At 43.0% G+C, this 27,673-nt stretch overlaps 1 protein-coding gene across 1 annotated transcript in view; it reads left to right on the forward strand.

The window, feature by feature from the left end:
- The first annotated feature begins 953 nt into the window (after positions 1 to 953).
- The window catches only part of DRD4 (dopamine receptor D4), a 39,442-nt gene continuing 12,722 nt past the window's right edge, over positions 954 to 27,673 (forward strand). Inside the window, exons 1-2 of the mRNA XM_061613084.1 lie at positions 954 to 1,863; positions 27,331 to 27,443. Coding sequence (XP_061469068.1) covers positions 1,606 to 1,863; positions 27,331 to 27,443 — 371 coding nt within the window. The 5' untranslated portion in view covers positions 954 to 1,605. The remainder of the gene's footprint in view (positions 1,864 to 27,330; positions 27,444 to 27,673) is intronic.

Raw genomic sequence — 27,673 nt, forward strand, 5'->3', positions numbered from 1 at the left:
ATTCTCAGAAATAATTGTCCCGATCAAGTCCAGGAACTTTTTTTTATCAAGATAATAAAAGGTTTATTAGTAATTATTAGTCCAGGATTATTCATTTTTATCACAATAAACACAGTTATCCATTTGTTATGCAGAGTCTACACATCTTACCTCCTGGTTGTGCTTCTGTTGTAAGGATATTGTATTTCCAGACTGAAGGTGCTAAAGAACGTGCTGTATCTTGTATGGGGCTTGTGGGCTTATTTCCCCCCCCCTCCCCAGCTATTGAATATATCTTCTCACGGGGATTACTATAGTTTGTGCCATTGTCACACAGGCACCTACAGGATGTCATGAATGACGCGACACAATGCCCCCCTCTAACAGCCGCGACAGTTTGTGAATGTGAACTTTTTCGACGCCCTTTAAAAAAATGTATCGGAGGCAATGCATCTCCCTGCAGCGGTGGTGCATTCTTTCACCAATAGTTTTGAAAGATAAATGCAAAAGCAGGAAGGTTGCGCCCTTCACGCACGATCGAGCCATTCTAGGAAAATTTACTCTGTGTGTGTGTGTTTATTTGCAGATTTCGCTCTCCCTTACCCCCATTTGCCAGTGACATAACTGTCTTCCACCCACTCCCCCAAGGTTATCAGTCTTGTAGGAAGCCGACCACGTGGCGAGAGCCCTGCGCGGAAGTACCGCACGCACAGAAATTCTGGGTATGTTCGATCGTCTGGAAAGGCCTCCGGTTTCCCGCGTCTTTGTTGTTGGGGTCAACTCCCTTCTTTGGGAAGCTTTCCAAGGCGCTCCACGTGCAAGCGAGTCGCTGCGCTGCGGCCCCCACCATGCCGCGGTCTAGCATCTCCGAACTGGCGACTGTAAGCATTGGCGCGCAATCGTCTCGGAGTGGGACACTTGCCGGCCGCTGTGGCGCTCCAAATCAGCACGGATTGCGCCGCGCAGGGAGTGGCTGATTGGAGCGCGGATCCTCACGCGCGGAGCGCTCTCCCCGCCCCTTCTCTCTCTTCCTAGCCAGCTTCCCTTCCTCGCCTCGAGGTGACCCCCGCTTGTAGGTCGCTTTGGAGCAGCAGGCGAAAAAGGGCGCGAGGATTAAGGGGGAAAGCTCCAGCGTGTGCGGGCGGGCGTCCTTCTCTCTCCGCCTGCAGAAGGAAGCCTCGAAGGCGCCTTCTTCCCGTGATGGTGGCAGGGGCTGATTTCGCGAGCGACGAAGAAAACTTTGGGAAAGGGGCTGGATGGCTTCGGTGAGGCCCCGCGGGGCCGCGAGAAGAAGAGCGATTGGGCGGCTTCCTCCCGGGGAGTGACTGAACCGACGCGAAGAGTTCCTCTTGTCGCCGTTTCCTTGCGATCGCTCCCCTGCCTCGAGGATGGAGTGGGGCAGCCTCGGCGTTGACTCCCGCCCGGCCAGCGCCGGGGCGAGGTGACTCTCTTTCGGCAGCCAAGCTCCGCCACTCTCGAAGGGGGCACTTTGGGGACGATGAGCCCGTGAAGCTATTCGGCCAAAAGCGGCCCTGTCGCTTGTGTTAGAGAAGGAATCCTCCGCGGGACTCGGGACCTTAACGGGCGGGAGGAGGGTGGCGGCCGTGTAAAGCAAGGTGGGCAGCCATGGGGGCCAACAGCACTCAAGACTTCTTGTCCAATGGCACTTGCCCCAGTCCGGAAGGGGATCTGGACTACAACTTCGCCGCCTTGGCTTTCGGGATCTTCCTCATCCTCTTCATCATCAGCGGGAACTTGCTGGTGTGCCTCAGCGTCTGCACGGAGAAAGCGCTGAAGACCACCACCAACTACTTCATTGTCAGCTTGGCCGTAGCAGACCTTCTCTTGGCCATTCTGGTGTTACCTCTCTATGTCTTTTCCGAGGTAAAGTTCCACCCCCTGCCGCTGTTTTTCCTTTGACCTTACTTTCCCCTTGTTCCCTTATTTCCCATGTAGTCTATAGTCTGGGCAGGGGAAGAAGAGGCACCGCTTTTATTACAAAATAGCCATTATCCTGAAGCGGGACTACTTATTTCGGAAGGTAAAGTGAGCTATGCAATTAGTGGGCAGAACTTTAAGGACAGAAGAGATTTCAAGTAGGTGCAGTTTGTCATGTCCTGGAGAGTGCATGGAAGAGGAAAGCTGCACCAGCCAAAATGTTCCTCTTTTGTGAAACTCCCAAAGGTCCAAAATCCCTGGGGTCTGTTGCAGCTAGTTGCCCAACTAGAACATAAATGCCATAGGGCAATGGCATGAAAGCTTCCCATTGTCATGGGAATGTCTAGGATCCTGCAATTGCAGACGTTGGAAATGCTGCTTCGGTGCTTAGACTTGTACATGGTTGTTGGGAGCGCTGTGGGCTGTGCAGTTCCTGACTTTGTGGAGTTTGGGGTATTGTGGTGACTAGGTGAGCCTGTAGGGCTAGTAGGAGCAGAGGACACACGCTCTTCAGCTGGTTTGTGGACTGTGTCCCTTGAACGAGCCTAATCCAGTGGGCAGGCAGGGATCAGCACAGATGGAGAGCCCTGTACGTTCTGTACCATTGTCTGGTGGATGCACGTTGGATGTGCCTTCATCCCCTGAGAAGGACCTGTGCAGACGTGTCCTTCAAACAAAGTGGCTGTTTTTTCAGACCGGAACAAATAGTGCAGTTTTTGGGTTTTTTTTATTTTTTTCTGCAGTCAGATCATTGCCACTGCTGTATGTAATGTAGTGTGGATATGAAATGCTACAGTCTAAAGGCACATGATGCAGCTACCTGAAGCGAAACAGGTTTGGGCCTGCTGCCTAAATGGCAGAGATCTCTTAAAAATATTAAGGTATTCCTCCTTGAGTTCCGTATGGAAGAAAGGTGGAATATAAATGCAGGATTAATCTCTCATTTTTGAGAACCAATGCAATGTACCAGAGTGTCAAAAAAGGGTTCAAATCCCCAGTTGGCCGTGAAACTCACTGGGTAAACTTGGGCCAGTTGTCATCTGTCAGTTTTACCTCTCACAGGATGGTTATGCAGAATATTGATGTAAGAAAAAATAAATATTGTCAGGACAATAATGATACAAAAACGTGGGCCTTTGGGATGGTACACCAAAACAATCAACTTGATTAAGATTACATGATGGTTTGTTTTAGTGTTTCTATAGCATCTGTGGGTGTATCATTTCTGACAATGGTTTTCTTTTTAGATATGAAGAGTAGGGACATGAAAGTAGAGGATTTGTCTAAAGCCATTCAGTTAGCCTGTTACAGAGGATGTTTGCTTTTAGATCTATATGGTGTAAACCCAACATTTCCTAAATGCTAGGCAAGGCTGGCTAATCTGAAATGGCTAATTTACAACAATTCTTCCATAGAATCAGATACAAAAATTGCAAATGTCTATGTAACCTGAGGAAATTAGCTAGTTGGATTGTAAAGGAAATTAAATGAGTTTAATATTCAACTTTCAGCATCATGGGATGTTATGGATTTATGTAGCATAAACGCTGTTAAATGGAGTCATGGTTTGAAACTAAACATGACTCCTCCAGAATAAATCTCACCAGGTTTCTAGAAAGTATGCTAAATAATGCAACCTAAAATGCATGTGTTTTTAGCTAGTTTGAAAGCGGTGTGTGTACAGTGGTCGCAGCTAGGTCTGGACCTTAAGACTGAAGTCCATGGCCCATTAGCCCAGGAGGCTTCCAGATGACCACCCAGAGAGTGGCACACTATGGGGAGGGGGAAACTGCAAACAGGTCCATCTTAACTCTTGGACTGCTGTGGGCATACCAGGGACCACTGGGGTTTGATGGTGGTTGTTGCAACATCCTTTCTTCTTATTTTTTCCCCTTTAATATATAGTCAGGGCCAGCCAGACAGGCATGTACATGGCTACTGATGCTCATTTTATTATATTTACTTTAGAAATTTGTATATTTCCTTTTCTGCAGCAAAATAGTGCGTAATCCCAAGTAAACATGTTTACCATCAGAACACCAGATGCGAGCTCCCTTTTATTCCTGTAGTCATGATGGGGTCATGATTTAAGTGAGTTTAAAATATGAAACTAATCACAATTGGCAAACTGCTTTTTGTTTGTTTTGTTCTAATGTGTCAAGCATGTAGATGTAAAGCATGGAATGGCAGAGGCAGGCAGAGAAGAGAAATGTTAATTGTGTGTTTCACCAACTGAAGTAGTGCACATGAGCACCTAAAGAGGGGCCCTTTGTAAGACCATTAAGTCAAGGATCTAAAATTACCTAGCTGTGCCACTCTGTGTTGATCTCATGCAAAACATTTAGATAATTAGAAGTTGAGATAAATGGGAACACTGTTAATGCTAGTTAAGTTAGCTAGTTGATGCATGGGAAACTTAAAGCGTCAAGGGAGTTCTTAAAAGAAGCCAAAATCATAGAGGGCCCTACTGTGTTTGGCAGATGAAACAGGTATTCAAGTGCTTCTTGCAGATCTGGAAAGCATATTGTTCCACAGCTAAACATTTTTTGGTTTCTTGGCCACTGAAAATTTGTGGGACATCTAAAACAGACTAGATTATAAACCCTTTAGGCAGGTAGAATTAGGAACTGAGGGGAGTGTGGGTGATTTCCCTTGTTCATTTACTTACTTATTTACTTGTAGGGGCTAGTGATTGTTTTGTTGGACATCGGTGTGTGTTGTGTGTGCATCTCAAAAGGTCTCGTGTTTTCCAGCTTAACCAAAAAATAATGTTCAAAGTAGGCGTGCCAGTCCCTCTTAGATCTGATTCAAAGTCATTTGAAGTTAATGGAAGACTTGTGAGGCAGAGGTGTGAGCAGAGCTAAATGTGGAGTAGATTGAATGTCAGAAATATGTATTAGAATATGAATTAGAAACAGTGATGCGACACATACCGCACCCTATTATTATCCATTATCCTAGTAGGCTGTTATTAGATGAAAAAAGCACTTATGTTTCCAAGGGTACATCTAATTTAAAGAAGAAAAGAAGCCTTTCGAGCTAAAACATTATTCCCATGTACTTGTAAGTGAATGCAGCCTTCCCTTAATGTTTGCTCAGATCCTGATCTCATAGTTATTGAAGTAAACAAAAAAATTGTTTTGATCCCCTCCCCTGTATATCTGTATTTCAAAGTATATAGTTCTGTATTGTTTTATAGACACAGTTCTTAAAGGTGCATACAGGTTTTACCTGGGAAGTGTCAAGTATTGTTCAATTTCAAATTCTGAAATAAATGATCCAAAGGATTCTATTTATAACGGTTAAAAGAACCTAGGTTCTGTTGTATCACTGACCCTTTGAGAGATTCCATCCTTTGATTTTTTTTTCCTTTTGCAAAACAGCAAGATGGGTTCAGCAAGGTTTGAAGTAGTAAGAGCCATGAAACCTATAATGTGAAAGGAGGGTAGGAGTTCCGTTTTGGTGGATTGTATGATACACAGAGTGCAAAACCTGTGTAGGTGGTCATTCTAAGACTTAAGTAATGCTGAGGGAATTTATGAAAACCAATATCTGCATGCACATGAATCCTGAAACTTTGATATGCAGAAGATACCAAGAGGGCATGGTTGGTAGAGATGACAGATGTTCAGGTGGAATTTCCCAAAAGTACAGGATAAATGGTTACTTATCAGCCAGTTTGGGCCAAGATATCTGAAAATAGGCAGTGCACAGAGTAAGATGTGAAAGCCTTCATCTCTTCCTTTAGACACATATACTGTCAAGTGATGCTTGCAAGCAGTTCCCCACCCCTGCCTTCTTGACACTTATGGTAATATTTTAAATATTTCAAGGAGCTGTACCATAGTCACTTTATTATTCTAAGGTGACTAGCTCGTGGAGTGCATTCTATTCTTGCTCTTTCTTATTAATGAGCCTAATTAGCTTATTATGATGGTGCCAATCATCCCCTAGTGTCTCAGGTGGAAAATACAAATGCTGTCTGATGGAGGGGAAAATACAATAATAAATTCAAGAAATGAGCATATATAACAGGGTTGGGGAACCTGTGTCCCTCCAGATGTTGTTGGAACACAATCCCCATCATTCCTGACCATAAGTTATGAGAACGAGCTGAAGGGAGCTGGAGCCCGACAACATCTGGAAGGCCACAGGTTAGCCAGCTGTGCTGTAAAGGGAGGAGGGGAGAAGAAGTATTGGGGCTGTGAACACATAGTCGCCTACTGCAAAGTGTTTCCATTAGCCACACCTGGAGGGGGAATGGGTTTATCTGCTGATCAGTTGCAAAATCTCTTTGAAGCTCATTTTCTTAAAACAACAACAACACTCAAGCTGCTCCCACCAAGTTTTACAGTTAAAAGGGGCAGGGCATGACTAGCATCATGTTTCCACCATTTTCAGAAGAGGGAGGTGGAGACGCGTGGAAACTGGCAGAACAGTGAGTGTGTTTTCACCCTGGTTGTGTTAGCTGCCTCCCAGTCACACAACTAGTGGATGCAACCCTACTTAGCTGCTTTCTCACACGTATGGGGTTTGAAACTGAGTTGTTAGTTATCATGGCATAAATTTTGACCCCTTGAGAGAGTTATTAGCAAATTGCCTCCAAAGTGGAGCAGATTCTGTTTTGTGGACTGGAATAAAGCTAGGGTAAATCCTGTTTGCCATAGCAATTGGATTAGACTGCATGGATAATAACATTGTGGATGAATAAGCCATAACCCAGTACATTTTTATCTAGAAATAAGAAAATCAAAATGTAAGCATCCCAAATGTGGAAGTAGAAGCAGTTGTTAAATGTTCATAATTTGAGCACATTCAGAATATTGTACCAGAGGTTTATCATTCATTGAAGAAACTAACAAATGGGAGATCTGTAATGGTAAAATACCAAAATCAACATCTTTGAATAATGTAAAGATATTGAATTATTTTTATACTCCTTCTGGAGCCAGTGCTGATATGGTACAATGCAATCTCTTTACCATGGTTAAGATTGGGAGAGGGCTGCAGGATAACATGCTTCCTTTGGCTAGCTTCCCCCCCCCTCCCCATCTCCTCTTTAGCATGGATTGTAGCAGGATTTGCTGATCAGCTTTAAATCTTGGTAAAATATAACTGTGGTTAATGTTAAAGATATCTCTGGTTAATGGCAGTGTGGTGCTTTAAGGCCTGTGTGGTTGAGGAATTGGTGCAAGGCAGGCTAACCATCCCTCGAGTGAGGAAAAGTGATACCACAGCCTGCTCCATGGTTACTAGTTCTGGTCTACACCAGATCCCAGTTTCTGAATTTGTTAAGGTATCCCCCCCCGATCCATATAGATCTATGAAAATATAGATCTTACATGGAAACATCATCTTTGTTTGGGTTTGGTGGGTTTTTTCCCTTACATAACGCACTAGGAGCAAAAAATACAGAATGCCTCTGGAGTTGCAATCAGACTGGAAGGTTTGGCAGCTTTGCCATTATCCCTGTGGTCTCTTTTATTTCTTTCTTCATGTCAGGAGCGGACAAATTCTACTGTTAGCCAGTTGAAGTAGTTGGAGCAGTGTGGAATGATTTTCTCTCTCTATTAAGATCTTAGTAGCTATTTCTATCATCTCTAGGGTGAATTCTATTAGTGTTGGATGAAAGGTGATACCACCAGGCAGTCACTTTAATATTATAGCCTTTTCTTTGCTGGGATGCAGCTATCTATTCAGTCAAGCCTGGGTTAACCACTTAGCTACTTATTTTTAATACAGTTCATTAGGAAATGGGAGTGAATCATCAGTGGCTGGCTGAGCGATTCCCCTCTTGAGGGTGTTTATGCTTTTTCCTTGCTAGGGGGACACACACAATAACATTCCTTAACAAATCAAGCATGATATGTCATTCAATAGGGAAAGCCTGAACAACCTGGCTGCATGCTTTCCTGTTCCCAATGCTATACACAGTCAGTATCATGATTAGTCTTTTTCTCTTTTTTTGCTTTTACTGTGCATACAATAGATTTTTTTATATTAGTATATATATATTACAGCAGTAGCATTCTGTTATATAGATATCCCTACCAAGTGTGATGTGCATTTCCTTTGACTTCATAGGTGCCTTGATCTTGCAGTCTAGCAGTGACACAGACAAGCCCCATTATTGAGCCCAAGACCCTTGAATCTAGACTCCCAGAGACTGCAGCTCCCATAGTCCACTTTCAACAAGGAACTGATAAACCTCCCTCCAAGGGCCTCCAAGAGCTGGTATATTAACATAGGTGGTATGTCCAGAGATGACAGAGTGCAGGACTACAGACTAAATGACTGACCCTTTAAGACTCTGTACTCCTCAGCACAAGAATGGAGCCTGAGAGGTGTAGTCTGGCAGGGCTCTGTTGATTCTTGAATGGATGCATTTTAATAGAAAGTGGATGGATACTCCTGTGATGCACAGTGGATGCTTGGACATCTTAATTAGAACATTTTCCGCTCAGACCCCTTAAATCTATTGACTGAAGTGTTTTTTTCACAGTATTTTCCTTAATACATGGTACTTTCCTTAACACACTCTAGTATAAACAAACCTGAGGTGCTATATACCCTGGATCCAATCAGAAGCAGTCAATTTATATATTAATATATGCCACTGAAGAAGATCATATGGTCAATATGTAATTGGCAGTTGAAAGTGCTGTTTGTTTGCTTATTTATTTAATATACATTGTATTTTACTTTTGCGTTCAGAAGCTGTTTTACCTTACTGGTATTTTATTTTTTGTGTATAATTACATATTGAGTAATTACATAGTGACGGTTTTTTGGTGGGTTTTTAATGGACTTTTTACATGTTGTCTTAGCACTGCGTGTTCAAGAACTATTTCTCTTTGTGTGATTCTTGGAACAAGTAATCTTGGCTTCTGTCCAGGGTCCTGAAAAACTTGTCACTGGCCTCCCTGTTTTCAGGAATCCTAATCCTGACTTGAGCCAGTGTGGTGTAGTGGTTAAGGTGCTGCGCTATGACCTGGGAGACCAGGGTTCAAATCCCCACACAGCCATGAAGCTTACTGGGTGACCTTGGGCCAGTCACTGCCTCTCAGCCTCAGAGGAAGGCAATGGTAAACCCCCTCTGAATACCGCTTACCATGAAAACCCTATTCATAGGGTCGCCATAAGTCAGGATCGACTTGAAGGCAGTCCATTTTCAATCCTGACCTGTTTCCTGCCTGCCCTCCCCTCCTACCTCAGACTGCTTGCTGAAGTGCACTGTCATGGCTTACTTGTGGGTTCTGCTTTCCTACAATAGGTTAACAGGATGTACACAAAATTATATCAGATATATCTTAGGCAGTCAAAATTCAATACAGGGTATGGTATTTTTTAAAATTAACTTCATTATTTTGTTTGTGTCTCCCACGCCCACCGACCCTGGTACTTATGCAGAAGAAATAGTTTCGAGAAGTGCTGGAAGAAGCTTTTCTCAGTCTGTTCTGATGCCCTTTATAGTCAGGGTTGAGGAACCTGTGTCCCTTCAAATGTTGTTGGACTACAACTCCCATAAGCCCCAGACAGCATGGATGAAGATCAGGGATGTAGTCCAGCAACATCTGGAGGGACACAGGACATATGGAAAGTTACTGGAGAGTGCTTTCTTACAGGAGCACTAACGAATTCCAGAGACACTTTGTCCTAGATCCATTCTTACAATGTGGGCCCCCTATACATCCATAGTGCAGTGCTTCAGACTCATGTGAAAAGGTTTCAAAGGACAAGTTGTGGAAACACATATAACAGTTCTTGAGCAGTAAGGTCCTGCTGGAAGCATCCACACCACGATCAGTTCAAATATATCTATTCCTCTTCAGGGTTGAACTCTGGGGAAAAAACACTTTTAAGCATTTTAAGCAGAGGTCAGCTGCAAGCACTAATTGGCTGGCCCATGTGATGTCACAAAATTTCCCGCTCATGAAGCAGTTTTGCACTTAGTTTTTCTTTTTAAATCTTCACCTGAAAAATACTTTCCTAATCCAGTGTGTACATCAAACATAACCTCAAATAAATCAGAAAAATCAAAAGCTGGGATGGGATTACATTAAACATGACCCTAGTTAGAAGGACAAAAAGCATTTTCCTCTCGCAATACAGAAACAAAACAGGAAAGACACCAGGTTCAATAATATCCCATAGTGTTAACTATATCAACACTTTAAAAAATGGCATTGGGGTCTAAATTGATTTCACCTTTTAAAAAAATAAAATAAAACAAAGCTACACTGAAAAATTAACAGTTTCACAGAAAAACCAACATCATGATCATTGTAAAATTACATATACTGGAACAAAACCTATAAATTTAACAATCATTTCATGGACAACACGTTACTCAAGTTGCCTTTACGTAATTACTGTAGATTGCAACTGTAGCAGGAGAACACTTTTAGATTCTCAGTCACTATGACTCAGTCACTATGTCGCTATCAGTGACTTCAAGTTCTTTTTCAGAGTCCCAGAAAATCAGATTCTGAATAATCTTCATAGCATGAATTGAAAGCTGCTTCCTTAGAAAGCTATTTGGTTATGTTTCTTCCGTGAGTTGCTTGTCAGAAGCAGCCATCTGATAAGTGTTTAAGCATGTGATTGCTCCAACATCATAAGCCACTCCGCTTACTACTTCCTGGAGCACCTCTTGGGAGGAAGAGGATAGAAATGTAATAAATAAATACATAAATAAATAAAATTTACAGAACCCCAAGAGTTAATTTCTGGGATCAACAAAACAAAAGGTCATCTTGCATTTTCCAGTCATTTATTTTATCTACCTTTGTATTCCTCTGGGCTGTTGAATGCTTGAAATGGCTAAAGGAATCTATTGATCTGCCTTGACAAGGCTTCACTAACACTTTTTGCCTAGATGTGCAAATCTTTCTACAAAACATTAGAAAGGGTCAATTGAGGTCCTTAACTGAGAGATGCCAGTAAGCCTTGCCACCTGCTGAAACCGTAGCTTCGAGATGACTTGTTTCAAATAAACCATAGTTAACATTGGCCATAGTTTGTCAGCTCAAATGACATGAGAAGTTGTTGTACAAAAGCTGCACTGGTGTAGAGGAGCAGGAGGAGGGTGTGAGTCCAAAGCTTACCTATAGTTTAGCGTGGGGATGGGCAGAAGGCAGATTAGGATCTACTGGTAAATCCCTGGGTGATTTACAATAGGTTGGCAAGGGTTTCTGACTCCCATTGTTTAGCAATGCCAACAAATGAAAAAGGCTTCTGCACCACATATTAGGCCACTGAATCAAAGAAAGCTTGTGGGGAAAACCAGGAGAGGGTTTGTGGGTGACGAGAACTGTGAACTCAGTTCTGGTACTGAAAACAAATTCCTGCGTGTGGTCAAAGGTATCTTGTTCCTTAATCCTAAGTGTATGTCTGGTCCTTATGCCATTGTTTTCACTTGGTGGATCTTGGGGTTCAAGCAAAAGAACAAGTAGATCCTATAAGTCTTGACATTTGCGCACCTCTGGTTTAGTGTGATGTCCAAATGAACATTCTGCAAGTCCTTATCAGCAGGAAAACTCACGATCAGCACATTCGCTAACCCATAAATGACCATGCTTTGAAACAGTTATGTTAACTGCATTTGCAGTGTATTTTGGTGCATAATCATCTATTTAAAAAGACAGTGGTAACTGAATTAAGAGGAAAGGAAATATTTCTAACCTATTGGCTCATTCAGTACGATTGAAGATAGGCCTTCAAAAATGACCTTTTTCCAAGTTATTTTTGAATCTTTGTCAAGGCTGTTATCTGCTACAAACAGATACCTGGGACAATGAGTTTCTAAACCGTTGGTCACCTGTTCCTCCATCTTACTGCAGACTCTGCATAGAGTTTTCATAAACCATTCTTATTACTTGTATAGGATGGCACCTTTTATGTGCATGTACTGCCCATCCATCATGTTTGACAGGATTTCTCTCTGGAAACCCTAAATAAAGAATTGGCACTGTTGTCCTTTGGAAAGTCCACTCACCTTCTCACCAAGTGTAGTAGTATCTACGGGTTTGTCCATATACTGAATTAGAAAAATGAACTTTTCCTAGAGATTAGGTACTTTTGGTGGTGATTTCCTATTCCCATGTTTACTGTTCATATTAGTCAAATAACCTAGATCTCCTATTTGTATTAAATGAGTCTGTGAGTGGAGATGAAATTTCTATTGTAAACACACTATACACTAGCAGGGTTTTTTTCTGAATCTCCAGACACACACTGTATTCTTCACACTACTTATCAGTTTCTTTCTACTATTTATGTGGAAATTGAAGAAATTGAATTTGCAATAATTGAAAGAATCACTATGCACATATATAGACATGGCTATTTCACACATTCATAGCATGGTGCTTCAGATTGCTTATGAATAGTTTTCAAAGGCCAAGTTCTAGGGTGAATAGCCTGAAAAAGCAGAAATATTATGGCAAAGGATCAAGCCTGCAGACTTGTAAAGCCTCTCTGATCCTGTAATTGCTCCCATCTGCAGTGCAGTTGACTGGGGACCAGTATGGACACAGTGCAGTGTGGACCACAAGAGTCAGCTCCCCTTTGAGTGCACATCCACCTCTCCCAAAATGATCCATGTGGACTGGACTTGCCCTAATATGGCAATTCTATTTAAGGAATTACTAATCTGGAGGTTGTTCGTCATGAGGAGACAATTTGCATTTACTAATGATAAACGGTGAGACCTTTAGAAAGTTGCTTGGTTTCTCTCACACACTCACCACACAAACAGCCCCCCCACACACATATATACACACACATTGCTTTCTCCACCACAATTTTCAAAATACAGGTGCTGGATAGAAATTTCCGGAGGGAAAAATGTTTGTGATCTGCATCTGTAAGATCTTGTACTTAGAATTCTGGGAAACTTGTTCTCAGTCATTAATGCTAAAGGGAGTGGCAGAAAATAAGTCTCCTACTTTCTGGTACAATCATTTTCTGAAGATATTTTTCAAACTGATGCATTTCTGAAGTTTCAAAGAATCACATTGTTCAAAACTTTTTCTGGCTTCACTTTGCTTCTCTATGTTGCAGTCATCATCACACCCATATCAGAGAATCCATCAGTGCTGCCCTTATTCATCTGCTTTGCTCACACTTCCCTGCGGTGTGGGGAATGCTCAGGGCAGCCTTTTCAGGTTCAGGGTATTATATACACACACCGGCAGTAGTTTAGTGCAACTTCAGAAGTTCAGGGGCCGTTCCTAATAGTCAAAATCACTCTCCCTCACAACCATGCCCCTTCTAAGATTATAGAATAATCTGGCTAGGCTTGAATACTGCTTTCTGCTTCTCTATCGCTGTCACCATTTGACTGTTCTTTCTCACTGTCGAGAGATGTTGCTTGATTTACTGAATTCAGTATCTACATGTGTATCTCCTGCTGCTATCAAACTGCTTGATGATGTAGATGGGATGCTATCATCAGGATTCACTGACTCTTCTTCTGCAGTTACAGAATTGGCACTCTCCACAATTTGGCTTTTTGAAGGAGGAACTAATAGGAAGTCCTTTCATTCTGATTGGCTCCAATCAGCAGGAAACGACAAGCAAGTTAGAAGACTCTTCTCAGTGGCTAACACATTCCCCTTTCATGCTGATTGGCTCATAGGATGCTGGAGATGTAGGGACCTTGCTGAGACCTGGCTCCCCAAAGAGTAAAGGGCCTAAGACCCCCTGAGACTCTGGATGACTACACTCCTGCACACAGGTCTGACAAAGGAAGGGAGGAGGATTCTTACACCATTTGAGATCCAGAAGATGCCATAAGCTAATCATTCACCTGAAATTAACAAGAATTAGTCATTAGACATCAACATGTATTTATAGTCTCATGCAACTGTGGCAGGCTGGTGTTCAGTTTGCATGACACCAGGTATAGGAAAGCTGCTCTTTTTTAGTGACATGGCCGAATCTTTATTATGGCTTGAAGCATCAAATCTGTTAATGAATTATTTCAAAGATGCTTCATGCATCAGGGGTGCAATCTGGGCTATAGTTTGGGAAACTAGTCCTTATGTAGTTTTTTGGGGGAGGAATGGGGAAAAGGTTTAGGAAAATAATTTTTTGTTTTTGAAGAGAAAACTTTGCTGCTTTATAGGATCTCTGGAGCATGTGGGGAATTAGGAAATGTAGTCTGGCATGCTACATATAGCAAAGATGGTGGCCCTGTTCACCTTGAATCTGGGGCATGTTCTGGGAAATGTAGTCCACTTTGCGGTGCATGTTCCTAGGGCCCAGCAGAATGGAGTGGAAGCACTGATTCTACCAAGAACATGTTCTAGGCAGTGCCCAGAAAAGCCTGCTCTTGCGATGTTGGGGGATGGATATGTGCTTGGGGTGCTCAGAAACTGATGAGAGCTCCCTTTCCCCTCTGCTAGAGGGAGAGCACAGAAAACTGCAGCTGCCTGTGACTAATCTGAGCTAGCCTGGACATTGCAGTAAAAGCAGACAGGACTAGCTAGATCTCTCTGCTTTGGGCAAGAGGACCAACATGAAATCTTCCAGGCAATGCTAGTGATATCCACAAGCTGTATCAGAAAAACTGTGATTTGGATTTGCATGATGTGATATCAGAGCTAATGTGTTATAGGTTTTGTGCTTGGATGGAGAAAAATGTTGATGTGATAGCTCTTACCTAGAGGAAACAAACACTTCTAACTTCTAAGGAACAGCTGCAGCATTGGGGGACTGAAGAAGACCTGCCCTGAGGGTGAGTATCTGAGCATCTGGGTGCTTGCTGCTTGCTCCTTTGGGTTGTTGTCTTTTGAAACAGCTGAAGTCCCTGGTAAGTGCTGCAAGGACTGGGACCCCCTGCCTGACCCTGGCTCCAGGGAGAGGCTGCACTTAATCACGCAGCCTCTTGCATCAGATCCTGGCTGGGTCAGGAGGCATAAAAGCCCAGCTGCCCTTGGACGGCAGGTCTGCCATCGCCGGGGTCGCCAGTGAAGGGGTGACACCCAAGGGGATTGCCCCTTGGGGAGTCCCTTAGGGAGTCTCAAGGGCAAGGGCACTACTCTTCTACTTCTTTTGTTTTTCTAACCAGTCTAGAGGAGATTGGGTAATGGAGGCGGCGTGTAGCTCATGTGTAGTTCCTGCGCAGGGTGGGACCCTGTGCAGTGAACTGAATGATAGGACAAAGTCACCAGATGCCTTCAGAGTGAGAGTCTGTAAATAGCAGAAGGCTGGCCCTCCCTGGGTGTGAGACAGAGAGGGAGTAGATATGCCCTGTGTGAAAAATATTGAGTGGGTCTTACTGTTCCTAATTCTCACAGAGGTCTAGTGGGATAATTGGCTCAGGTAGGTTTTGTTGGTGGGCTCTTGTTGGGTCCATATCAGGTATTTAGGACTTACTAAGAAGGGACATGGGTGATGCCACCCCAGTTTTGGTGATCACGGGTAGAGGGAAGTATAGCCATGGAGAGGTGGTGAATTACCATAGAAAATGAGGGCAAGGCTATCTACACCTTGTTCCTTGCTGCCACTCCTCTCATGGATGGGGTCCTTGTTGCTCATCTGCTGTGCCCACTGGCCTGTGTGTGTTGTTTAACGCCAGATTGGTACACAATAAGACCACACTCATCCATAATTTGATCGTGGATGAAGGTGCCAATTTGGTGTGCATTACTGAGACCTGGGTGGGTGAGCTGGGAGGAGTTGATCTGACCCAGCTTTGCCCACCTGGATACTTGGTGCAACACCAGCACAGGCTGTAGGGATTGGGGGGGGCAGGAATTGCTGTGGTCTACAGAACTTCCATCTCTGTCACCAGGCAACCACTCTGTCCTGGAGCTGGTTGTGAGGGTCTGCACCTGGTGTCAGGCCAAGGAGACGGTAAACTAGGGTTGCTGCTGGTGTACCATCCACCCTGCTGCCCGGCAGCTTCTCTGACTGAGCTGGCAGAGGCCGTCTCTGTTGTGGTGTTGGAGGAACCCAGAAAAATAGTGCTGGGTGATTTCAATGTCCACTCTGAGGCTGCCTCTAGTTTTCCGGCTGGGGACTTCATGGCTTCCATGATGACCATGGGGCTGTCTCAAGTTGTCACTGGCCTGACGCATAGGGCAGGGCACACCCTCAACTTCGTTTTTGCTCCAGATGGAGGAAGGGGTGGTCTGGAGATGGGGGGGTGGATGTCACCCCATTGTCATGGTCAGACTACTTCCTGGTGAATTTTAGACTTATGGCTCCGATCCTTCCCTGCAGGGGTGGTGGACAGATTACCCCCAGAGACTAATGGAATCCACTGGATTCCTGAATGCCCTGGGGGATTTCCCAGTAGATAGAGCAGGTGCCCTGTTGAAGCCCTTGTCACACTGTGGAACCGTGAGGCGCATTGGACTCTTGAAACAGTTGCCCCCAAGCGCTCTCTCCGGCATTGTGGAGCCCGGTCTGCAGCTTGGTACACCAGTCAGCTAAGGGCAATGAAAACAGGCTGGACGACAGCTAGAGCGCAAGTGGCAAAAGACGTGCTGCGAGGCTGATCAGGCATGAGTAAAACATCATAACCATGCCTACTGTGTGGCGGTGAAGGCAGTGAAGAAGGCCCACTTCTCTCCCACCATAGCATCCTCAACTAGCCATCCAGTGGAGCTTTTCCATATTGTCAGGGGTCTGTTGACATCAACTCCAGGAAATGGAGTTTTAGACTCTTCAGAGGCCCACTGTGAATTGTTTGGAAGGCACTTTGATGGTAAAGTTGCTCACCTCCGTAGCAGTCTTGATGCCCCATCCACATCTAGCGTGGTCCCCCATGAGGTGTCCAGTGCAACATTTGTTGCAACTTCTTGGGAACGGTTTCAGTTGATGTGGCCTGATGACATAGACAAGGTGCTTGCGATGATGTGGCCAGCAACATATCCTCTCGACCCTTGCCCTTGGGTTATTAAAGCTTGCTGAGGGGGCTTGACCAAGTGGATCCAGGATATGGTCAATGCATCATTGTGAGAGGGAGTGGTTCCAGCCACCCTGAAAGAGATGGTGATCTGACTGTTCCTGAAAAAGCCCACCCTGGACCCATTGGTCTGTGACAATTACTTACCCGTCGCAAATATCCCCTTCTTAGGGATTCAGAGGGTTGTGGCACAGCAATTTCAAGTACTCTTGGATGAAACAGATGATCTTGACCCGTTCCAGTCTGGATTCAGGCCTGGTTATGGGACTGAATCGGCCTTGGTCGCCCTGATGGATGACCTTTATTGGGAGAAAGATAGGGGCAGTGTGACCCTGTTACTCTTACTTGATCTCTCAGTGGCTTTTGATACCATTGACCATGGTATCATTTTGGGCCAGCTTGGTGAGATGGTTATCGGAGGCACTGTTTTACAGTGGTTCTGATCCTATCTCCAAGGTCATTTTCAGATAATAGCATTGGGTGATTGTCTTTCAGCCCCCTGGCAGTTGTGCTATGGGGTGCCGCAGGGTACCATCTTGTCCCCCATGGTGCTTAACATCTATATGAAGCCCTTGGGAGTGGTCATCAGGAGATTTGAGGCAAGGTGTCAGCAGTACGCAGATGATACCCAACTCTATTTCTGTGTAACATCTGAATCGGGAGAGACCGTGCAAGCCCTGGACCGCTGCCTGGAGTCGGTGGTGGGCTGGATGAGGGCCAATAAACTGAGTCTGAATCCTAGCAAGACAGAGGCACTGTGGGTTAGTAATTCCCGAGTTCATATAATTGGTCAGTTGCCTGCTTTGGATGGGATCATACTCGCTCTGAAAGAGCAGGTCCATAGTCTGGGGGTGCTCCTGGATCCATCTTTGTCACTAGAGGCCTAGGTGACCTCAGTGGCAAGGAGTGCCTTTTACCAGCTTCGTTTGGTAAGACAGCTGCAGCATTTCTGGACCGGGATAGCCTGACCACTGTTGTCCACGCACTGGTAACCTCTAGGCTGGATTACTATAATGCTCTCTGTGTGAGGCTGCCCTTGAGACTGGTCCAGAAGCTGCAGCTGGTGCAAAATGCACCTGCGAGACTGCTCACTGGGGCATGGTATCGCCAACGTGTCACCCCGCTGCTGAAAGAATTGCACTGGCTGCCCATTTGCTACTGGGCCAAATTCAAGGTTCTAGTCTTGGTGTACAAATCCCTGTACAGCTTGGGACCAGGATACCTGAAAGAACATCTTACCGCTTATATGCTCAGTCGATAACTGTGCTCTACAGGTGAGGGCCTCCTGCAGATACCATCTTATCAAGAGGTCCGTTCCGCACAACACAGGAAATGGACCTTTAGTGTGGCGGCACCTACCCTGTGGAATTCCGTCTCCTTCCATAATAGGCAGGCACCATCTCTGTTATCTTTTTGGCGCCTGTTGAAGACCTTCCTCTTTCAACAAGCCTTTTAAGTTGAGACCTTATCCCAGTCTGCATGTGTGTTGGAATTGCTTTTTAATATGTTTGAAACCTCTTTTTCCCCACAATATCTTTAACCTTTTTTAAAAAAGACTTCTTGAAAGCTTTTTTAAAAAAATGTTTTTAAAGATGTTTTGTTTTAATGTATTTTAACATCTGATTTTATGATGTTTTAAAGTGTTTTTAGTGCTTTTGTTTGCTGCCCTCGGCTCCTGCTGGGAAGAAGGGTGGGATAGAAATAAAATAATAAATAAATAACTCAGCAACAGATGTCTAGGTTTTCAGAAAGGATTCTTTCCTAGCCCTGCCTGAAGATGCCGGGAATTGAACTGAGACCTTTTTGCATGCAAAGCATTTGCTGTACCACTGACCTATGGCTCATCCCTAAGGGTATACTGTATAAGAGTATTGTTGAGACCATTTTCCCAGAGATATCCTTGCTATAGATAGCCGGTCTTAGTATCTGTGCCATAGATGTTTGTCATGGAAACACTGAAAACTCTGGCTGTACGAAATGGAAGATAAAGAAGAACTTTTAGTGGATTTGTTGCTCTTAAACACTATTTAAAGGAGGCCTGACGCATTTAAGATCTCTAAAGCTTTACACTGTGTACCTTGCAAGCTAATCTCTGGCAACCAAGTATAATTAGATAACAATCAACCATGTGACCAGTGTGAAGCTGGTTTGGCCTCTGACTTGTCAAGGATTATCAATACCTCGGCACAGTCATTAACCAAAATGGAGACAATAGTCAAGAAATCACAATAAGGCTAGGACTCGGGAGGGCAGCTATGACAGAACTAGAAAAGGTCCTCAAATGCAAAGATGTATCACTGAACACTAAAGTCAGGATCATTCAGAGCATGGTATTCCTGATCTCTATGTATGGATGTGAAAGTTGGACAGTGAAAAAAGCTGATAAGAGAAAAATCAACTCATTTGAAATGTGGTGTTGGAGGAGAGCTTTGCACATACCATGGACTGCGAAAAAGACCAATAATTAAGCGTTAGAACATTTTAAACCAGAACTGTCACTAGAAGCTAAAATGATGAAACTGAGGTTATTATACTTTGGACACATCATGAGAAGACATGATTCACTAGAAAAGACAATAATGCTGGGAAAAACAGCAGGGAGTAGAAAAAGAGGAAGGCCAAACAAGAGATGGATTGATTCCATAAAGGAAGCCACAGACCTGAACTTACAAGATCTGAACAGGGTGGTTCATGACAGATGCTCTTGGAGGTCACTGATTCATAGGGTCACCATAAGTCGTAGTTGACTTGAAGGCACATAACAACAAACAATCCAAAGTCAGTCAAGCATCAAAGAGAGATGGCTGAGGCTTTGGTTAACGTACAGTACATTTAGGGTAAATGTGCAGAAAACAACTTCTTGCTTGACAGCCACAAATGCAACATGGAAAATTGAGAAATGTGATGTTTGGAAGGGAACTTGCTTTCCTATGCTTGTGAGTTTATTTTTTTGGTGGTTATGATGCAAAGCAAATTAGACAGAATGTCCAAAAATCTCAGGCCAAGATTTTCAAACTGACTACTGCATTTTGTGTACCAGTCTTGCTCACTTTCCGTTCTTCTTTTTTTAATATTTTCAGAATACACTTAATACCATTTTCTGAATGAATGTAGTCTAGAGTAGTTTTGCCCAGTTTAAATTGTGCTTAAATCCACTGATATCAATGTGACTTAAGTATAACTAAACTTCTGTGGATTTGAGATGGTGTATTTGGCTTGGATCAGTATCTGTGGCTATCAAACACATTATAGGGCTATATATCTGCATTAGGAATGTAGCCTGCCAGAAGTAGATTCTGCCTATGTTTAAAAACACTGTTATCTTTTCAGTGCCAGGTCAAGACTTTCCTCTTCTCCCTGGCATTTTAGCATGTGTTTTTAAATTGCTTTTTAAAAATGTGTTTTAAATTTGTATATTTGTTTTTATTGTTTTTAATTGTTCCCAGAGAGCTTCCCAGACAGCTTCAGCTATGGGGCGGTATACAAATGCAATAAATAAATAAAGTTTATTCCACAGATTGAGGGCATGCAGTGCACACATGTGGCTCACAATGTGGCTGTTTCTAGTTCCTGGATCCAAACACTAATGAAATGAGAAGCATGCAAACCTCCACCTCTCCTGTCTCCTTGTTTTCTTCATAATTGCATCCAAGCACCTGAAGGCTACTGCTTATTCTTGAGTTTGATCAACTGTATATATACCAAAACATATAGATTTGGAACTGGAGTTTATACCTGAAGCTCCTTTCTGTTGATCATGAAAACTAGTATTAGTTCCCAGGAGTTCATATCTCTTCATGTGCCTAATAAGTACTTTGAGGTTACTGACTATAGGATATAGAAGATGTTTGTCAAGTTTTTGAAATGTAATTGCAAATCCACCCATATGCAAATCCATATGTATGAATACATATTCATACACCTGAGAGAGGCCTTCTCCCATACAGATCTGCCCACACAATGAGACCAGCAGGTGAAACCCTCCTGGTGGTCCCATACTCTCTGGTAGTCTGTTTCCAGAGCACCAAGAAAAGGGCCTTTTTGAGGGTAGCACCTGCCATATGGAACAGCCTTCCTATGGATATATGGCACTCATCATCTATAGTATGTTTTCAGTGCATGTTAACAAGTCATCTGTCATCCCTGGCATTTTGTGATTGTTAATATTGACTGCATAAGCTGTTGCCTACTGAAGATTTGGTTTTATCACTAGAATTATTTTAATATGGTTTTTTAAGTTTTTACACAGTTATACACTGCTTTAGATATCTTGTATATAGAGCAATAGAAAATTATTTTAAAATAAATAAAATGTACCCAGAAAACTTGCATGCCAGGAAGAAGCATAGAACCCTTCTCTCAGATATCTAGTTTTCTACGTGGAAGAAAAAAATTCCTGTGGAGGAGCATTCGGTCTTCTGAATCCCCAGCCACAGTCTATAATGGTACTAAATGCAGGTTTATCACCTCAGAAGAGAACTAGACCTGTGTCACTTTTACCTTCCCATTTCAAGGGATAGCAAAAGGATTTTATATGTCTTTGCATGTTACATAGTGGAATGAAAGAGGCAAATAATGGAACTCAACCAAATGGTCTATTAACAGCTTTAGGAGTATAAGAAAGAATATATAATTTAAGAAGAAAGGGAGTGTGGAGGTAAGATTAAAGCTACAAAAGCTCCATCAAGAGAAGCAATTATGGAACTTAATGTAACCCTATTGTGTTGTTCTAAAATAATCAGACACAGGCCAAATTAGATCCCATTTCTGTTTTACAAGGCATGACAAAGAGTCCAGTCCTTGCTGAGTACTTTTCTAATAATGTTCAGTATAAATGAATTTGGCAGCTGTAGCTGACTTGAGCAGGCATTTCATGATAGGAAATGCTGAAATGTATATGAATCTGTTATTTGCTGTGAAGAAAGAAACAACGGAATGGTCAAAATGAAAGAGGAAATTACATTAATTCTTTCACACCCCTGCCCCCCCTATTTTAATTCTCTTGGGCTGATTTCCAGAAAAGCAGGAGCAAGGCCAGATTTCCCCCTTCAGTTAGTTGCTTATTTGTTGGCTGTACGCTATAGGTTAGTGGTAGAGAACCAGTGGCCCTCCAGATATTGGACTGTTCACTAAGGGCTTATCCACATAGCAATTTACTGTGTATCTGGTGCTACTTGCATCATCTTTTAATTTCCATGGTTCACATGACATTGCAGGCAAGTAGAAGCTATCACACAGTTTTCCCCTTTAAATCCATATGAACCCAATCCTGATATAATCCGAAAAGGGAAGGAAAAAAGTCTCCACTTCATATCTCTAGGGCTTGCAGACACTTTGCTCTGATGCTCTTAGGTGGATGTGTCAATCGTTCCCCTCTCCACATCCACTCCCTCCTCCTCCCTTCATTCATTTCATATCCTCTGGGCTGAAGAGCAACTTCCGCCACTCTCTCCCGTTTTCAATGTAAGCCCCAGACAAGAAAGGGTGGTGGAGGAGAGAAAATGTCTGGGGGGGGGGATTAAAAACCACTCACAGCAGGAGCTACTTTAAAAAAAACAACAATCTCCATTCCTGTCTCCACGTTATTATTTTGATCAATCGAGTTGATTATTTGCAAGCAATGGGCTCCGTTTCCAGAGTATCTAATCCCCCTTTCTCCCCCAGCCTTTTCCCCAGCATGCTTTCATTGCGATAAGGGGAGGGGGTCGGTCTAATCAGTTTCATTGTTTTTTGTCAATGGCACACTGAGGCGCTGTGAAGCCAGAACAACTACATCCTACTTGTGTGAATGGAAAACAACTGATTGGAAGCTACCATTGAGCAAAAGTGTGGACCTTGAAAATCTATTATGCTGGTAAAAGCAGCAACTTTAGTACAAAGTTAGGCACCCATGTGGATAAGCACTGATAGGCAAAAACCCCTTGCAGTTTAAGAACGTACCTATAGCCAACAGATATTTCTATCAAACTTTTAAACTGCAGAAGACGAAGATCAGAGTATGGGGCAAGGTCAGTAATAGGATTACAGGTACTCTGTGAACATGGTTGATTTTTAACTAATTTCAACAAGTTATGAGAACTCTGATAGAAAAAAGTCCAACAGTGGTCTGGATTTTTTTTCTCTTGTTTTACACTTTGAACTCTCCATTCTGTCTGACTGTTGTGTGTATTGCCATGAAAACCTACAGAGTTGCTAAGCAAGCATTTCTGAGTTCAGGACTATACGTTTTGTACGGTTTTGTTTTGAAATGTGCTTAAGCAGCAGAATGACATGGGGGGTATTTTCAATTTAACATTGCAGAATGTGAAAAATCCATCCTGGCTATAGTATACAGCCACTCTTCTGGCTCTATAATAACTCCCATCAACCCTAGCCAGCATGGCCAGTAATCAGAGTTTACGAGAGTCCAACAGCATCTTGAGAGCCACAGGTTCTCCACCCCTGCTATAGATGAATAAACAATATCTGCATTGGTTTCTCTTACTGGGCTCCATGATTATACCCATCCCAAACTATCAGGATAGGTTGTACCTCTAGATCCGCCCTACACTTCACCCTTAAGCCTTGCCCAGGTACCAACACTTTTTATTTCAAGGATTGCCCAGCCCAGGGTTGCCATTGTATGCCTATTTACTTCTAAGTAAAGAGCTCTGGGACTGAACTATGAGGGTGTGACTTTTCCTTTTAGGTGTAGAAAGTGTCTTTTATCAGCAGTGTTTTATTGCTTCTATGGTGGAGAGCTGCTAATAAGCGGCACCAAGTGGGCCTGATTCTATGGAATACTCATGCTTCAGGTAGCACAGACTTCCAGAAGATGTTCTCAGGAGAGCTTAAGTGGAAGAGGCTATTCCAATGCCCGCTCTTACTATTAGAATTTTAGAAAATTTCCAAAGCCAGCTTCAAAAGCTACCTCAAAAGCACTTTTAGCAGATTCGTCAAAATGAAATAGACCAAAAAAAATAGTCCCAGACATATGATACTCCAAAAGTTCATAAATCAGATTTATTTATTTTTTTTCTCCTCGGAATAGAAATCCCTCATCCGTTTGTATCTTTAAAATGCACAAATTCCAGGCCAGCTTTTTACAATAATAACAAAGATAAGCTTTTTCAATTTCTTTCCTCCTTAATTTCGTGAATGAAAGAGAAGAGTTATAACTCACCCAGGGATTCTTTATAGCTGATTCATTGACAAATCTCTTTTTGCTGCAACAATTTAAACCAGATGATAAAAATAGAAAGAAGGATGCTTGCCTGTTAAAATCCGTTTACAACAAAAGTATCGGTACCAAGGTAATTAACCTGAAGTAGGTTAGAGTTAGAGAGGGAGAGAGACAGAACAAGAACTTTCCTTTGCTGAGCTGGAATTTCAGCTCGGTGCTTCCCGTGTCCAGACTCAGCACGCTAGCTAGCCAGCACACCAGACAACAATATGCCAACAGGTTGATACACTGCTAATAGCTCTGTCCTATGGATATCTATTCAGAAAAGTAAGTCCCACTTGGTTTAGGAGGATTGCTCCTCCCAGGTAAGTAGGAATATGATTGCAGCCTGAAGGAAGCTGCAGCTGATGCAAAATGTGGCAGTGTGACTGTTCACTGGGGCAGGGTATCACCAGCATGTCACCCCACTGCTGAAAGAATTGCATTGGCTGCCCATTAGCTTCTGGGCCAAATCCAAGGTTCTAGTTTTGATATACAAAGCCCTATAACAGCTTGGAACCAAGATACCTGAAAGATCATCTTACCCCTTACATACCCAGTCGATCACTGTGCCCTGCAGCTGAGAGTCTCCTGCAGATCTTATCAGGAGGTCCACTCTTCACAACATAGTAAGCAAACCTTTAGTGTTGTAGCACCTAACCTTTGGAATTTGCTCCCCTTAAATATTAGACAGGCACCATCTCTGTTACCTTTTTGGAGCCTATTGAAGACCTTCTTCTTTCAATGAGCCTTTTAAATAGAGGCCTTATCCCATCTGCTAGAATTGTTTTTTAAGATGTTTTTTAAACATATTGTTAAAGATGTTTTGTTTTAATATGTTTTAGTCTTTTTAAGATGTTTTAAAGTGCTTTTAGTGTTCTTGTTTGCCGTCCTGGGCTTCTTCTGGAAGGAAGAGCGGGATATAAATTTAATAAATAAATAAATAAATAAGTTGGTGAGGCCTACTTAGAGCAGAACATATCTCTTTTGTCCGGACAGGAAGAAAGAGAGCAGCACATGTTCAAGGCTATCAAGCACACAGTTACTACCTCCCACAGAACAAGCTTTTCCAACCTGCTGCTTTCTAGATGTTGTGGTCTGCTGCATCTCCCATCTGCCCCAGCCAGCATTGTTGTGCTGGATGGGGCTAATGAGGAGTTGCACTCCAACGCATCTGGAGGGCACCAGGTTGAGGAAGGCTGCCATAGATTATGGATTTACCAGTGAAGTAAAGGAGAGTTTTCCATTCCTTGGAATACTTCTACATAGACACTTTCTCTAAAAAGATAATTTTTAAAACAATTATTTACATAATGAAACAAGTAAAAGCAATGTTAACAGAAACATGCTTTTGTCTTGGCTTCATGAAATCTTTTAATTTGATAGAAACCTGTGCATTCTAGTCAGGTATTCGTGCATGTAGTGAATATGGGGTCTCTTGTGTTCCCTGCTAATGCTTTGGCAATTAATGAGGCTGTGCAAAACCTTATCTCCTCATCTCTTTGGATGAGGCAACATTAATATTCCCCTATTCTGACCCTAACAGCTGGTATAGCACAGTGGGGAGGAGAGCCTGGCTGGGAGTCCAGAGTCTGTGAGTCCAAATCCCCACTCGTGTCTCCTGGATGTCAAGGGCCAGCACCCTCACAGTGAGTGGCTCAGGGGTTACGTGCCCTGCCATCTGTGCAGCCGTGGGCAAGCTGCATAGTCCCAAGGAGCCCAGTTGTCCCCCAGCTGGCAGTTGCGGACAAGGAAGGGGCTGGCTTGTGCAGCTGTGGCAAGCTGAACAGGCCCTAGCCAGCTGGGGAGGACTAGCCTCAGAGGGAGGCAATGGTAAACCCCCTCTGAATACCGCTTACCGTGAAAACCCTATTCATAGGGTCGCCATAAGTCGGGATCGACTTGAAGGCAGTCCATTTTGAATTTTTAGTCTGACCCTGAAGTTAGGTTGAAAGTTAAGGGATAATGCAGCTGCCACCTGTGAGGTGTGAATAATCCACCTGTGCTAACGTCATCATGGGGGGAGACATACAGTAAGAGCAGAACAAGGATTAGTTGACATTAGCACAAGGGTTTTGTGGTTTATTTTCTTTCTGGGACAATCCCAGATTTCCCAGCCATGTTTGAGATCTATTAAAACACATTAAGGTGACAAAGGAAGATTCTGGGATGCTGTTATCCTAACAAGTGGTGGTGCTTTGGAGCTCACCGTTGGTTACTTGGTTACAAAGGAAGTTTTGTGCGGTTGCGGGGGGGGTTTGTTAAAAGTGAATGGATGAGACTGTCTCTGCACTCAAGTGTATCAGTGGCTTCCTGTGCAGACACTTTCTCTGTGCAAATCTCCCTCATTCTGACTCAAAGGAATTGAGATATATAGTAGTTTATGTCCCAAGTAGGAATGGGGGAGAAGTTTGATTCAATTCACATTTAAACCTGAATTTATCTACTCTGCACTTCCAAAGTGATATGAGAACCAAAACAGAGCTATCTGTCGAAGTTCACATTTATCTGAATTTTGCAATGGGGTTCTCTAGCCAAGCAGTGTTTACAAAAATGTATATATTAGGGGGAAGTGTGCACAAAATGAATATATTGGTGAAAATAACATAAACATTCATTATATTAGGATAAATTGCTTGCAAAAATATGTACATTAGTCAAAACTGCATACAAAAATGTATTTATTAGAAGAAATTTGCACTAAAATGCTGAAGAATTTTCATGAGGTTTTTTAAAAAATATCTGTAAATTGCTGCAGAAATGAGGAGAATCGAATTTAAGATTAGAATAATGAGAAACTGAGAACCAAAACTGACAGATTATTCCATCCCTAATCCCAAGGCAAGGTTGCATTTTGCCACATGGTATGCAACCTGGAGATCTGCTTTACAGCTTTATAGCTCCTGTTCAAGTGGGAAATAACATAGCAATGGCTTCTCTTTGCCTTTTTCTCTTGTTCTTTTCATCCATCCCTTCCTTTACCTACTTATATTAACCAGGACTGCAGGCATGATGGGCAGCAGGCATGGAAGGTTGCATGAAAGGGCCAAGGAAGGAATGTGCAGGATCAACTTCTCACTTTGTGGGTGGTTTTAAAACTAAAGCTCTGATCTCCTGGTTGCATCCTGGCAACCCTTTAGTCAGCCATTGAGGAGGACCTTCTCAGGGAAAAGTAGCAGAGGCAAGTTTAGAATCTGTTTAGGGTTGTGAAGTACAAAGGATATGGGGATGCATTTAAATATGGCTGGTGCTGTGGAAATACACTTTCAGCTGATGCTCTTTCTATCTTCAGTTTCAGGGAGGTGTGTGGTCCTTGAGCACAGGCTTGTGTGATGCCTTGATGACCATGGATGTGATGCTGTGCACAGCTTCCATTTTCAACCTTTGTGCAATCAGTGTGGATCGGTAAGCACCTCCACCCATTTTGGCTTGCAGTTGTTGGGATTTCTCAGCTTCATTAGATTCCTGTCCACCACACATTCATCTGTTCACATCCCACCATTGAACAGCTTCAAATTGTATTTCTATTACATTCTCTCTCTCGCTTTCTTTCTCTCTATCTCTGATTATAGTGGGGCTCCAGAGGACATTTGGAATAACTTACCATCCCATAAGAATAGAGTTTTGATACATAC

This window comes from Rhineura floridana, chromosome 2 (genome assembly GCF_030035675.1).
Source record: "Rhineura floridana isolate rRhiFlo1 chromosome 2, rRhiFlo1.hap2, whole genome shotgun sequence".
In the NCBI taxonomy this organism is placed as follows: Eukaryota; Metazoa; Chordata; class Lepidosauria; order Squamata; family Rhineuridae; genus Rhineura; species Rhineura floridana.